Raw genomic sequence first — 12,255 nt, 5'->3', positions numbered from 1 at the left:
TTTCGAGACATTACCAGAGGCGTGGAGATGGCCCTGAACCAAGCCGGTATCCTTGTATTTTTCAAACATATGCAATAAAAGTAGCATGATACCAGAACAAGCAAGATATCCAGCCTGCTTGGACAACAACAATCCAGGAGGGGCATCATGAGACGTAGTCGATTTGGGTGCCACGCCGTAGGTGGTGATAGGTCCAACTTCGGGCATGCTAGACCCCGCAAGCATGCATACAAATAAGCAGAGAAGAAAACCATATTCAGATAAAAAACATAGAATAACGAATGCAAAGAACAAAGTCAAGGAAACCACGAGACAATGATGAAGAATTACCCTAGCTGTCTTTCCAAAATTGGGTCTATGACTTCTTGCAGAATCATGACTCTTCACTTGCTCCAGGTTGATATGAATCAAAAACCTTCTGTATCAACTCCCAAGTCTCATCACGCAAGTATCCATTGATCAAGTAATTCCCAGAGTCGTCCTTTCCATAAATGAGTAATATATCACGAGGTATATATTTGTTGGTCAGTGAAGACCCTGCATATGATACACAGGCTCCGGGTGACCCTGATGAACCATCACTGGGCTGAGCCGTAGGGCCGAAGTGCGCAGCCTCTCGAAATCCGGCCTTGGACCAATTGGTGCAGGCAATGACAGTGGAATTGGCTGTACCGAAGAATGGCATCATCTTTGTACTAGAAAAACTCTCTCTAAACACCCTTATTAACCGTCGAGCTTGTTCGTCTGTAGTCTGCTCCAAGATTGCTTGTCGTATGCGGCAAGCAATCTGTCCCACGGACAAGGGTGTTTCGCCATCGGGTGCAGCTGATACAATGGCGACAGCAGGAAGAATCAGATTCTGCAGGTGGACTCCCGGAGCCGAAAATGGGCCCTTGATACGGCCACGAGCATCGAAAATGTTGTGGATTACAGCAGGGCTTCCCTTTTTGGCTTGAGAAGACAATATCATGTGCGAGACCCAGGCTGTGATGAGGTCGCCGTCGCTGAGAAAAGGTGGCTTCGTTTCATTTCCATCTTCTTTGTAGTACTCAGCATATGCAGCTTGACGGAGATCTGCTATAAATGCTGCAGGTAGATAGATTGTGCGAATGTGGACATTCCTTCGTGTGAAAAGATCCCACGTTAACCGTAGGATCATGACGACCAGTGACAGTCCCCGAAGCCGCCACTGCTCAAGGACATGGGGACCTTGGGCCTTGTCATCGTCAGAGGAACCTATAGATGCTGCCACATCGTTCTTTGCACCTAGAACTTGGGGAATCTGGTCGGGGCGTTCGTGGAGCATGGCTGACCAGGCCTGAAGGAAGCCTACCGTTCCTTTTGCGTCAGTCAATGCGTGGGGAAATGTGACGGAGACCAGTGTTGTGTCTGTGAATGAGACAACTCGCAGTGATAGAAGCGGCTCATCGCTTGATAAGTAGTGTCTAATGTCGGCGGGCAAATCTGGTGGCAGGCTGAAGGATTTGAAGGTATCCCAGCCTTCCTGAATTGAGGGCCTTGAGCCTGTGGATTGGGGCAGACGACTTCCCAGCGGGTGTTCTCGTACGGGAACGTCGTATGAGGCATGCGAGAAACGAAATAGAGAGTGATCTCTGACATTATCATATACGTGGATAGCAAGCTTTCCATCATCCTGTTTTCCGCACGTAGGCCAGGATTAGCCAGATGTGGAAATCGGATCAAAGGACCCATGATACACAATATTATGAAATCAGCTAAGATGATCTTACATTGCGACGTAGGCGACCGCTGAGCTTTCTCCAGTCCTCGGCTTTAAGTAGACGTGTTAAAGCATCATGAAGCTTAGCGGGTTCCAAGATGCAGTTATACCGGAATGTGTAAGTGATGATTGAATCTCGGAGAATTGGAGTTTGATCTATAAAGTGGATAGGGTAGGTTTCATGTGGGCGCGGACTCGGTCTGGAAAAACCTAGCAGGGAACGCACTCTGTGGAAAATTCGAGCCACCATGATGTAGATATCAGATATGAGGATTATTTGTGTGCTTCCAAAGGAGGAAGTAATGATCAGATCTTAAGGGGATGGCCTTGTCTCGGACGCATAATGCCCGAATTGGCAGTTCGGGGATGTTCTCAATGGGGAAATTTCCAGGAACACTCACCTGCAGGACATCAAGTGCTCAGCACCAATGTAAGCAGGTCGTGTGCTGGACTAGTTGACTACATTCATTTTTCCAAGACTCAACCGACGCAAAAGACAGCTCATCAGGCGAACTGCGCACAATTGGACCTAGAGGACAGGGCACCGCTCTAGTGTCAACAAGCCACAGACATCTAATTCCCTCATATAGACAAAACTCGGCTGATTTACTGTCATGGAGATACTTGCTATGCCCGATACAAAAGTATATAGATCCCCATTAGGCAGATGATCTCACCTGACTGTAGCAGAATACAGAACCATACCATCACTCATACAGGCCATCTTTGTGTGCCATAATAGTCTCGCCAGGACAACATTGCATCTGCTCGGAAGGTAAACACGCAACGGCTAACTTTATGATATCTAAACAGGCATATGCACGTACATACAAAAGCATTTTGAGTTTCTTCTGCCCAGGGTTTATTCACAGCAACAGCAGACAGCATGTTGGTCTAGTCAACAACATATCGGTCCGGTTTACATCCGTCGCTCCTCATGAAAGCACACAGGAAGGGCCTGAGAAAGCGTCTTCGATACCGTCCAGAATAACATCGACATCTAATCAGCAAACGTAAATTCAACGGCCAATAATCTTCAGCTCCAGCATTCTAAATGGCGGAAACACAAGAGCCGTGAAGCCCAACCCCAGCCAAAGGCCCATATCACAACCACCTGGAATTGCTCTGGAGACTGGGCCTGTATAATAGGCTTGATCCTGTTGGGAAAAGAGTACCTCGGTCAGCAGCGATTCGTGCAACAAGCACATGCTAGTGGGACTGCGTACCATGCCAACGATGGCTCCTACCCAACCGATCAAAAAGGCAGTGCTAGCTGCCACTCCAACCGGGAGCTTAAGCCAATTGTTCCAATGGGTCCAGTCGTATCTTTTCCCTCGGTTGAAAAGTACATCTTGTTCTACCACAATAGTGAACCAGATAATGACCCAGTATCCAATGAGCGGCATTAGATTCCCGAAGATCTCATACAAAGAGTTTCGGCCTCCAATGGCACATGATGCATAGATCAGAGTGCTGACAGTCGTGAAGACAGGTCGTGGAACCCTGAGCCACATCTCTCCTAGCATTTGGAAATTCAATCCCGTTGAGTACGAGCTGGGGGCATTGTTGGACACAATAGTTAAAACGTTGATGAAGGCGCATAACTTCCCAAGAGGTCCCAGCCGATCATAGCCGGCCATCAAAAGACTCCCCGGCGTGCCGTCATAAAGAGAAGCCCATTTGGAGTTAATAGCAACACCACTTCCAAGCCCGGCGCCAAGAAGAAGGGTTATGGCTATTGAGAGGCTTACACCGATCGTGGTCACAGTCCAAACCTTCCATCTTCTGATTTCCGGAGAATAGTAAACCTGGTAATCTGCAGACACAGGTATCCATGACAAGGGAATAGATAGGCAAAGTGAGAAATATGTTAGACGTTTCGCGTTGATCTGCTCAAGAGAACCAATCGACGGGCTATGGAAATCGAACTGCGGACCAGCCGAGCCGGTGAGAACGCAAAATATCAACAATTGCGGAAACCAAGCAAATCTTTGCCAAAAATGAATGGTCAGACGAGTGCTCTGAAAATTTGAAGGGTGAAGAGTCCTACCGCTCATAGAACTGGAATATTTTCATCCCAAAAGTAGCCATTGCCCAACTCACCAAGGCGACTATTACTATACCGACTATGACAGACACGACTCCTCCTGATAGCTTGGAAAGCAACTGGCCTCCTACAGTGGCACTCATCATGCCGGTACCCAAGTTGGTAAGCACATTCAGTATACAGCAGACCTTACTGGGGTAATATCCCATGAAATACCGAGACACAATCTATCAGGAGAATATAAGTTGTGAGCCGTTATCCTCAAGTCACGCGAATGGTTATGTGCAGATGGGAAAGGCAAGAGAAGAGAACCAAGGGTGCAAGTGTAGGTCTTACAAGTGTGCGGTTGCCGCTTCTGGGACCCCATGTGCTCATGTATCCAACCCCTAGGCTTCCTAGGAACGTTCCAAAGATTACACACAGCGCGGCGTCGGTGAAGCTCAGCTTCATTACCAGTGTTCCCAAAGACCCCGTCACTATATTATTGATTGCCATGCCCATGCTGAACCATGTGAGCATCATTCGGAAAGGGGTTGAGCTGGTGTTCTTCAGTCGTTCTTCAAGAGACACGGGCTCGATCCCGCGAGCCTCTAAGCCTTTGATGTTCCTCGCCCATCGTTCGTATCTCGATCCACATGTTGGCGGGGAAGTTCCCAGAGTATGTGAAGCCTCTAGCTGCTCTCGTGTCACACTCCGCAAGGAAGGGGATCTCTGTCTTTTTTCTAGGTCAGAGTCCATGCTGCTTCGGGCGTGCCTCTCGAGGGGGCTGTCTGTGCACACTTTCGCGTTCTGCAACAACTTGAACTATAACCTGCTGGGACTCATCAAACTATAAATGGACACAATAAGGAAAGACAGTCGCCTCACTGAGCAAACAGACATTCGAAAAACCGGAGGGAGAAGATTCCAGTGGAACAACCACTGGTTACTCCGTCGTACTGCATTGACATCACTTTGTTTTCCTCAGCGTGACACCCGCGCTCCAAGACCAGAACAGCATTCCACAGCATCAGAACACTAAATCGGGATACCGACCCCAAACCTGGTCAAAAATACTATGCTTGTACTGGATCGGGCTTAGTAGCACACGTCTACCTCGTCAGAGAACAAAGGGGTTGGTATCCGGATAACAGCTGGGAGGCACCCGATCCATCAGGGCGTTTGCTTCAACATCGTCATTGAGAGATATTCTTAGTGTATGCTGCCCTATCGTGCTGGCAAGGCCATACACCCTTCCGCACAGACAGTCATGTGAGAGTGTGTTCCACATACCACGCCGATGATGCCTTAATAAGCTCTGCGATACATTCCTTTGGTATGCACCAGCCACGCAAGGAGACGAAATGCTATTCAGGGAGACAAAATCCTGATGCCTGTATCAAGAGCCAGCAGATCAAGTCCATGTGCTTGTTGTGGGGTACAGAGCACAGGAACAAGAGTGTCAGGTATGGGACGAGCTCATGAACTGCTGACCGGGACCTCGTAGCCCCGGATTTCTAGCTTGCTTCGATCCTTGTCAGGAAAGTGGTGAGCAGGGTGAGAAGAACAAGGGATCATGTCGCCCATGCCTTGTGATATATTCCCCTGACGACTGCGGCAGATGAATACCATTTTGATCAGTTTCCCTGAGAGACGGTTACGTACTCGAAACCTCTTCCCAACTCCTTGATAGGGCTCTGAACACTGCTGCGTGCTCATGTATGACTGACAAGCAAGACCAACTGCCACATCGGGTGGTGTCCAATCTTGATAGCAGGCAATTCAACCCCGACTGAATGCCACAGGCATGACTCTAATACCGAGGCGGGCGATATTCCTCAGATGGACATGATTGAATAAGCATTTATGAGCCATAATGCAATGAAGAATGCAACGCGACATGTATTCACCATCTTCAATAGTATCCAGCCAAAGGTGACTGCACTATGCTTGTCAGTGACTAACTCTGCCCCTCTCATTATCATTAATTCTACGCATATGGGGTTACTTTCCACCACAAACATTCTTTCTTTCTTATCTCAACATGGTACTATTCATATCATTGAGTATATATTTGGACGCTCAATGATCGAACAAGCAAAATAGTAATATCATTTAAATAGCAAATCAAGAATTTAAGACAATTCCAGAGATTATGATCTACCCTATACATCATCAGTGCTAAGTACCTAGAGCTTTTAAGGTTTCATATCCAAGACTGCACGCACCCCAAAGAAAGCCCCTAACATTCTATGCCAAGCTTACAGAACCATCGAAGTCAAGAAACCAATCAGCATCAGAATTTTCACGAGCATCACTCACATGCAATACTCTACCATTACACTTAGCACACACATTTTCCACAGCGACCGAGGTATACAACCCAAGGGAGGGCCATTCGGCGCTGACCTTGTCGGCTTTTCACGCATGCCCTCCTCCCAGCCTGCGTATCAACCGATAAATTTGGAGAACATCGATTTGTTGGCACAGATGTAGCAGTGCGGGAACTATTTCCTCTTTGCAATGTATAGCGGTGGAATTTAACAACATGTCTCGGTTCCCTCATTTTGATGAGCAATAGCCTACCAATACATGCATCCTCTAGAAAGCATTCAGAACTGATGACATTCTTCGGCGGCGGAGCCTCTTGAGATCTTCTCAACAGCAAAAAAGGTACTACTTTGATCTTTATAATCCATTTCTCTAAGCGACGAAGTGCGCCGTGATTTGGACACATAGGGACTACTGTGTAGTCGCGGATTCGTCCTAAATAGTGTATTGGTCCAAAGCGGCCGATGCGAACATAACCTCGTTCTGTCCAAGCTAGATCCTTGACAACCCGTATAGGTATATAATGCTGTCGAGAAGACAGTCTATGATGGTGTTTTTCTTTGGATCTTTCAATAGTCGGAAGCAAACCCCGCATATGAAGAGCCAGAGAGTGTTTATAGGGTCCTATATCTATATAACCAATCCAGGTCAGACTTTGCCCATGAGAATCGAACCAAAGATTTACGTGACAAGAAGCACATAACTGAACCGCAAAGCCGCGTCCTCTGCCCTCCCAGTTGCATAAATCTGTCCAATCGAAACAGTGAATAATCAGGATATCTCTTCAATGCCATATTCAACACACTCTCTTGAGTTGCATATGATCCCGATATTACTATGCTTTATGGCTGCTCATCTTTTGGATGTACCCCTCTTATTCGTGTATATAACCTGAGAATCGACATGCCATGCTGAGAATTATAAACGCAGAAAACTATTTGGAAGCACTTACTCCGACATCTCAAGCAGTTTATCCTTGAGTACTGAGTAGGCAGCACAACTCGGTGAAGCGGAACAAGGCCTCTGTAACCTGAATGCCCAGCTCCATGACGAACAGACATGGTTTCTAAAATGGGAGAGCGATGCCACGGATTGGAAGGAAGTCTCAAGCAACATGGAAGAACCTGAAGGTCCACAATGATGGTCAAAGTATCAAGGGTATACAAGTGCAGTACCATTATGCTCAGGGTGAGGTGGTTGGACAGTTCAATATTACAACTAGAAGACACCGAGAGATCTCGTGAGCCCAGTGGCTATTGAAGCATTACACATGGACGACCGTGAAGTTGAATCAGGTAATTCCTAAAAAAGACTCATGAGTATCTTTTGAAAAAGATACTATCAATCTAGCATGAGGATGCAAATTCTCTTCTACTTAATTGTTATCTTATTTCGGGCATCTGCATTTACACCCACATGTTAGCAATGTGCCAGGGGCATCATGAAGATTGTGTTAAAATTAATCGTCGCGATCTTGATATATTGTCTTTAGAAAAGCCCATGACAGAGATGGTTATCTCTTATCTGCGCGTCCTGCGAACGAGCATAGCATGCGAGATATATTGACTGCTATCCAGTCTACCCAGCAACATCTAGGTGCTTTTGATGGTGCTGATTGACAGGAGGGACATGACCGCTCGATAAGTGTTGACTGTTCTTTCCAGTGATGATAGTATGATAAGCTGCAGATCAAAAGCAAACTGGTGCTTCCGTTACCTGACCAACTAGGGTAACCATACAATTTTGGAAAGGTTTAGTCAGGTAGTCGTCCAAAACAGGGCTCTGGCAGACAAGACTACCTCCAGTACGACCACGCTCTATGTCTCATCTACGGTACTCAATATGTTCCTCAAATAATCTCTAGAATATACTGTCATCTTAGAAGCCATATAACCAGATCGCTTTGTTCTTCTGTGCACCACAGCTTCTTAAGGTAGTGGCCTTCAAAAAGTCAAAAGCTGGTAGATTTGATACTAGCTGGCAAATTCGATTATATGATTAAAGTAGCCGAGCGATGAAAAGAAATGCATAACCTTCTCCAGTAGCATAAATCAGCCGCTAATACGTTTATATCTCTACGTTCCAACAAAGTTACTATATACCACCTCAACTTAAAGCAACTCAACGGTATACTATTAATCAATTAAACTCAAATACTCAGAAGAAATCCGATTAAGACTCCAACCAGAATGTGTATGACAGTTTTGCCCTTTCTCTGGCGTGCTTTCCGCCTCCCTGAACCATATCCTTCAGGTGGACCGGGCTAAAAAGTAAGAACCAAATGTTCAAGTTGCTGGATTCGATGATAGTATTGCAAGACGTAGAGGTGAAATATATGTGTTTGATCAAATTAGATATCAAGATGATGTTTGGTTGTTAGGTCAGACACCACGTAGGCAGAGGTGGCGGAAATTCAGGTTATGCCTGGCTAAGTGAATGTCTGAGTACAAACAGGATATTCTAGTCAAAAGCCTCATTCTCTGGATTCGATTGCTTCTGATCATAAGTTGTTGTTGTATACAACCTAGTACCGAGAATTCAAGTGTTGAGGAGCGAGTAAGGGTAATGCAACGGCTTCAGCTAGCTACTTATATATACTGGTCAGTTCTGTCGGGCAGTCACCGGAGACTTACTACTAGGATGATGTTGCCAACAATAGTAGAATATACTAATTGCGGGAATTTCCATCTTCACTTACTTATCCTAGTTCGCTGCTTGTCATATTCACACTTAATGCACGTGATGTGGCTGGGATAAAAGTTGGTGAAACATTTTGAGTCCCCTTCTGCTGAGCGGCCATTGGTATATTGCTTTGGTCTACTTGGTGATATGTTGTACTGACAAGAACCCAACTCAGCCGCAATCTATCAAAGCCAAGTTATTCTTCTCCCGTCTATTCGGATTCTTCTCTCATTCTAGAAGGCTGAGAGTCAAGCCGCCAACCATGATTGTTGATACTTACAACAACGAGCCGTCTCCATATCGCATCGGTGCAGTACTGGCTATTCAGTCACACACTCCTCCACCTCCATTCCACAAAAATGAAATATATCAGCAAGATAAACTGGATCATTCGCTCTCTCCCCTAGAGCTATGTCTCAAGAACCCCCCTCTGCCAGGCCTTGATGGCCATAATTATGTTGATATCCAGTTGATTGAGGAACTGCAAACCGGCTTCTGTAAAAGGTCCCAGGTATTTATTGTAAGATATGTGAATGCTGTTCATTCTTCAGGTCTACCGACAGATCAGGACATGGTCGCCAAGTTCTATGACCCTCTCTATCACGACCGTGACGATGGCAACCCTTTCCGGGCAGCTGACTATGATTACTCACACGAGTGTGCCTCTTATAAGCGTTTGTCCGAGCTACAGGGCTCTGTTCTTCCCCAATTCTTCGGCTCTTACACATTCAAAACAAAGGTCTATGATCATCCTCGCCAAGTTCGTTTGATCTTGACTGAACGAGTCAATGGTCTGCCCATGAGTCGCCTAGAGCCCAAGACATTCTCAACAGAGGAGCGTCAGAATATTATGAAACAGATAATTGATGGAGAGTCTGCACTCTACGCCAAGGACGTTCGCCATGAAGACTTATGTCCACGCAATATCTTGATTGAACGGAGTGAACTGGGAAAAGCAAGGGCCGTCTTTATTGACTTAGGAAAATCTGTTATTGGACGATCACGCAATCCTTCGAACAGTGTAGAAGAGAGCGAATGGTTTCCTGGCGTCCCGGTTAGCCCACTACTTAGATGGAACATCTATTATGGGTATCCTAACAGCTTTGAAGATTGGATCGACTGGACGTGGCCGAAATGGCTTGAGGTTCAATACAAGGAGACTGAATCTACAATCACAGATGACCAACGGCAGAGGTGGCCAGTGTATAACTGGATGCTGGAGATTACATCAATTTCATGATATGGTGGGAGGTGTTTTGAGCCCATGTTGTGCCAGAGAGTCTAACAACTTAGCAAGAGATACAAGCTGTTCTGAATTATCTTTCATATTCCACCACTATGTCAAGACCGACGTCCATGTGATAGCAGGTCATCACTTCCTCAGATTAAATTGCAGTGAGCCTAGGCATATTGTGTTTCCAGTTCAGGTAGTTCCTCCCGACAGAGCAACCAAGCATGATAATCACGAAAGCTCTTAGTCTGCGCCATCCTCTACGTACCTACTAGCATCTACTTAGCACTTGGACCGAGACATGCGGACCCAACATATGAATCTACTGAACCTACCGTATGAGGACAAGCAAACAGACGAACGAAAGAGAGACAGCAGCCCAAACCTACTTACTACTAACCTACCCAATCCAACCTTATTACAGCGTAGAAACGAAATGAAAGGGAGAAAAGCTCTCTTCCAAGCAAGCTGACGACATCCGTGTCACCCGGAGCTTGTGCTTGTGGTGGCTATGCTATGCGCATGTAACCACTCGGCTAACGCAGAGCTTAGCATAGGCGGATTGACAAGTCAGGTTGATGGTATTGTTTACTTATCCGTACGGTGTAGATACTTACCCCATAAGGGTTGGGGTTTGAAATGGGGTCCAAACGCGATATGATGAGACTGTACACCATTGTGGTAGGTGTCAGGTTTTATGAAGCTTCCCCTCCGGGATCATCGTGATGATGATGGTGGTGGTGGTGGTGGTGGTGCAACGGGCGAACTGATGAGATGGAATAGGATAGGACGGAGAGCTCCGCCCGGAGAATTAACATAACATGACAATAACAATACGCGGGAAAGTGTACTGCATTGCACTGCACTGCACTACTTTACAGTTATGAATATATTGATAGAGGCATGATCTGATGTCACCAGGTCTACTTGCTGTGGATGTAAGTGGAAATAGGATGCGCCGGATATGAAGTCAAAATCAGACAAGTTTCCAAGGATTTACTAGACTAACTAAGAAGGAATATTCTTCCAGACGAGGATAATAAACACATTATTATTACCCTCCGGCTAAGCTAAAGCTAACCTTACTTTCCCTGTCGACTTGCTTTTTAGTAAGTATGCAAACTAGACTAGTCAGGTTCCCATACGTGGATTAGATAGATGGATGGGGCCCTTTTTTTTGCACCGCCCCCTTCCTGCCAAGTCTTGTTTTCTTCTTTCTTCCTCTTGTTCTTCTCCTGGTAAAAGTAGACTATTTACTGACGGAGAAAGTTAGGATGGGGTTTTCGGGCTGTTCCACAAGTCTAGACTTGTTGGCGGGTTTTCTTCGTCATCTTGCGTGTTGTTGACAGGATATTGGTGATCTGTTTAACATAACTGTTTGATAACTTTTATCCGTCTTTTGACATTCATCACAGTCTCTGTCTCTCGGGTGGCATGTGGTACATGGAATATTCTTTCCCTGGCGAACCCGGCGGTTAGACCTGATGCGTAGCGTGCATTAGCTCGACTAGTCCAAACATTAATGCATCGTCATTAATTTGATGATTTCTTAGTAAGTTAGTAAGTTTCTTAGCGAGTAGAGCGATGAGTAGATAGATAGACAGACAGATAGTAGTCTAGATAGATAACTAGTCTAGTTTATCGTTCTGCGCCGCCTATCTACTTGGTTGATAGTACGTGGTCCGAGTGGAGCCCCTTTCTTGGGGGTCAAGTTAGAACACTTGAAGAGGCAGGTCCAACATCATCACGATGGATAACCCCCATCTGAATAGTAATATGAACCGAGAACAAGAAATACAGTGCGGCATTTGGCCCGTCTAAATACCGCTAGTGTTCTGGGGACCATCTCGTAAATGGCATTGGTAGCATTGGAGGTAGAAAGTATCTGCCTCACTGCTGGTAAATCGGGAGAAATTTGACTGGTGATGAGTTAAGGTACGTGGATGGAGCACGTCCTGCTTCGGGTTCCATTCCCCTTAATTCTAGCTCGACCGTTAGTCTGGAGAGCGAGGGATGCACTACCGAGGTGTGGATTTTGTCTCTTCCGTCACCACTTTTTCCGTTCCCTCCTCCCTTTCCAGTAAGCAACTCATTAGTAGTACCCCATAGACTCATAGTCTAGATGTCACATTGGATTATTTATTGCACTGAAAAAGACCTTCTTCCCCAAACAGGTCTGGGAACACTGAAGCAGAAAAGAAAGGGAGCAGGACATTCATATCAATAAAGGCGGATAATAATAAA

The 12,255-nt window shown here is 45.9% G+C and overlaps 5 protein-coding genes across 5 annotated transcripts; 1 reads left to right on the top strand and 4 right to left on the bottom strand.

Moving 5' to 3' along the window:
• Positions 1-373: 373 nt before the first annotated feature.
• On the bottom strand, positions 374-1,991 carry BO88DRAFT_342274 (uncharacterized protein; the record flags this gene model as incomplete). The annotated part of the gene is made up of 2 exons (XM_025703135.1): positions 374-1,654; positions 1,752-1,991. The coding sequence occupies 2 exons, from the start codon at positions 1,989-1,991 to the stop codon at positions 374-376; spliced, it is 1,521 nt and encodes a 506-aa protein (XP_025561941.1).
• Positions 1,992-2,453: 462 nt separating this feature from the next.
• On the bottom strand, positions 2,454-4,598 carry BO88DRAFT_488643 (uncharacterized protein). The gene is made up of 4 exons (XM_025712626.1): positions 4,125-4,598; positions 3,792-4,015; positions 2,968-3,730; positions 2,454-2,898 (listed from the first exon to the last, which is right to left on the bottom strand). Exons 1-4 carry the CDS (start codon positions 4,524-4,526, stop codon positions 2,761-2,763), a joined length of 1,527 nt encoding a protein of 508 aa, XP_025561940.1. The 5' UTR covers positions 4,527-4,598; the 3' UTR covers positions 2,454-2,760.
• A 53-nt stretch (positions 4,599-4,651) lies between these two features.
• BO88DRAFT_426253 (uncharacterized protein) lies at positions 4,652-5,486 on the bottom strand (the record flags this gene model as incomplete). The annotated part of the gene is made up of 5 exons (XM_025708893.1): positions 4,652-4,750; positions 4,831-4,854; positions 4,897-5,020; positions 5,061-5,134; positions 5,268-5,486. 5 exons carry the CDS (start codon positions 5,484-5,486, stop codon positions 4,652-4,654), a joined length of 540 nt encoding a protein of 179 aa, XP_025561939.1.
• A 594-nt stretch (positions 5,487-6,080) lies between these two features.
• Positions 6,081-10,020, top strand: BO88DRAFT_390141 (uncharacterized protein; the record flags this gene model as incomplete). The annotated part of the gene is made up of 2 exons (XM_025704943.1): positions 6,081-6,141; positions 9,332-10,020. Exons 1-2 carry the CDS (start codon positions 6,090-6,092, stop codon positions 10,018-10,020), a joined length of 741 nt encoding a protein of 246 aa, XP_025561938.1. The 5' UTR covers positions 6,081-6,089.
• Positions 10,021-11,537: 1,517 nt separating this feature from the next.
• BO88DRAFT_405605 (uncharacterized protein) lies at positions 11,538-12,207 on the bottom strand. The gene has a single exon (XM_025706930.1). The coding sequence runs from the start codon at positions 12,124-12,126 to the stop codon at positions 11,902-11,904; it is 225 nt and encodes a 74-aa protein (XP_025561937.1). The 5' UTR covers positions 12,127-12,207; the 3' UTR covers positions 11,538-11,901.
• Between the last annotated feature and the right edge of the window lie 48 nt (positions 12,208-12,255).

This window comes from Aspergillus vadensis (assembly GCF_003184925.1).
Source record: "Aspergillus vadensis CBS 113365 unplaced genomic scaffold BO88scaffold_14, whole genome shotgun sequence".
In the NCBI taxonomy this organism is placed as follows: Eukaryota; Fungi; Ascomycota; class Eurotiomycetes; order Eurotiales; family Aspergillaceae; genus Aspergillus; species Aspergillus vadensis.
This window is presented reverse-complemented; position numbering and strand designations above follow the sequence as displayed.

Excerpts from the sequence above, each read along its gene's own strand:
- BO88DRAFT_405605 (XM_025706930.1), bottom strand. The coding sequence starts at position 12,126 with ATGAGTCTATGGGGTACTACTAATGAGTTGCTTACTGGAAAGGGAGGA.
- BO88DRAFT_488643 (XM_025712626.1), bottom strand. The coding sequence starts at position 4,526 with ATGGACTCTGACCTAGAAAAAAGACAGAGATCCCCTTCCTTGCGGAGT. Across the intron at positions 4,016-4,124 it reads GAAGCGGCAACCGCACACTT|ATTGTGTCTCGGTATTTCAT; the intron begins GTAAGACCTACA and ends TTCTCCTGATAG. Across the intron at positions 3,731-3,791 it reads ATATTCCAGTTCTATGAGCG|ATTTGCTTGGTTTCCGCAAT; the intron begins GTAGGACTCTTC and ends TTTTTGGCAAAG.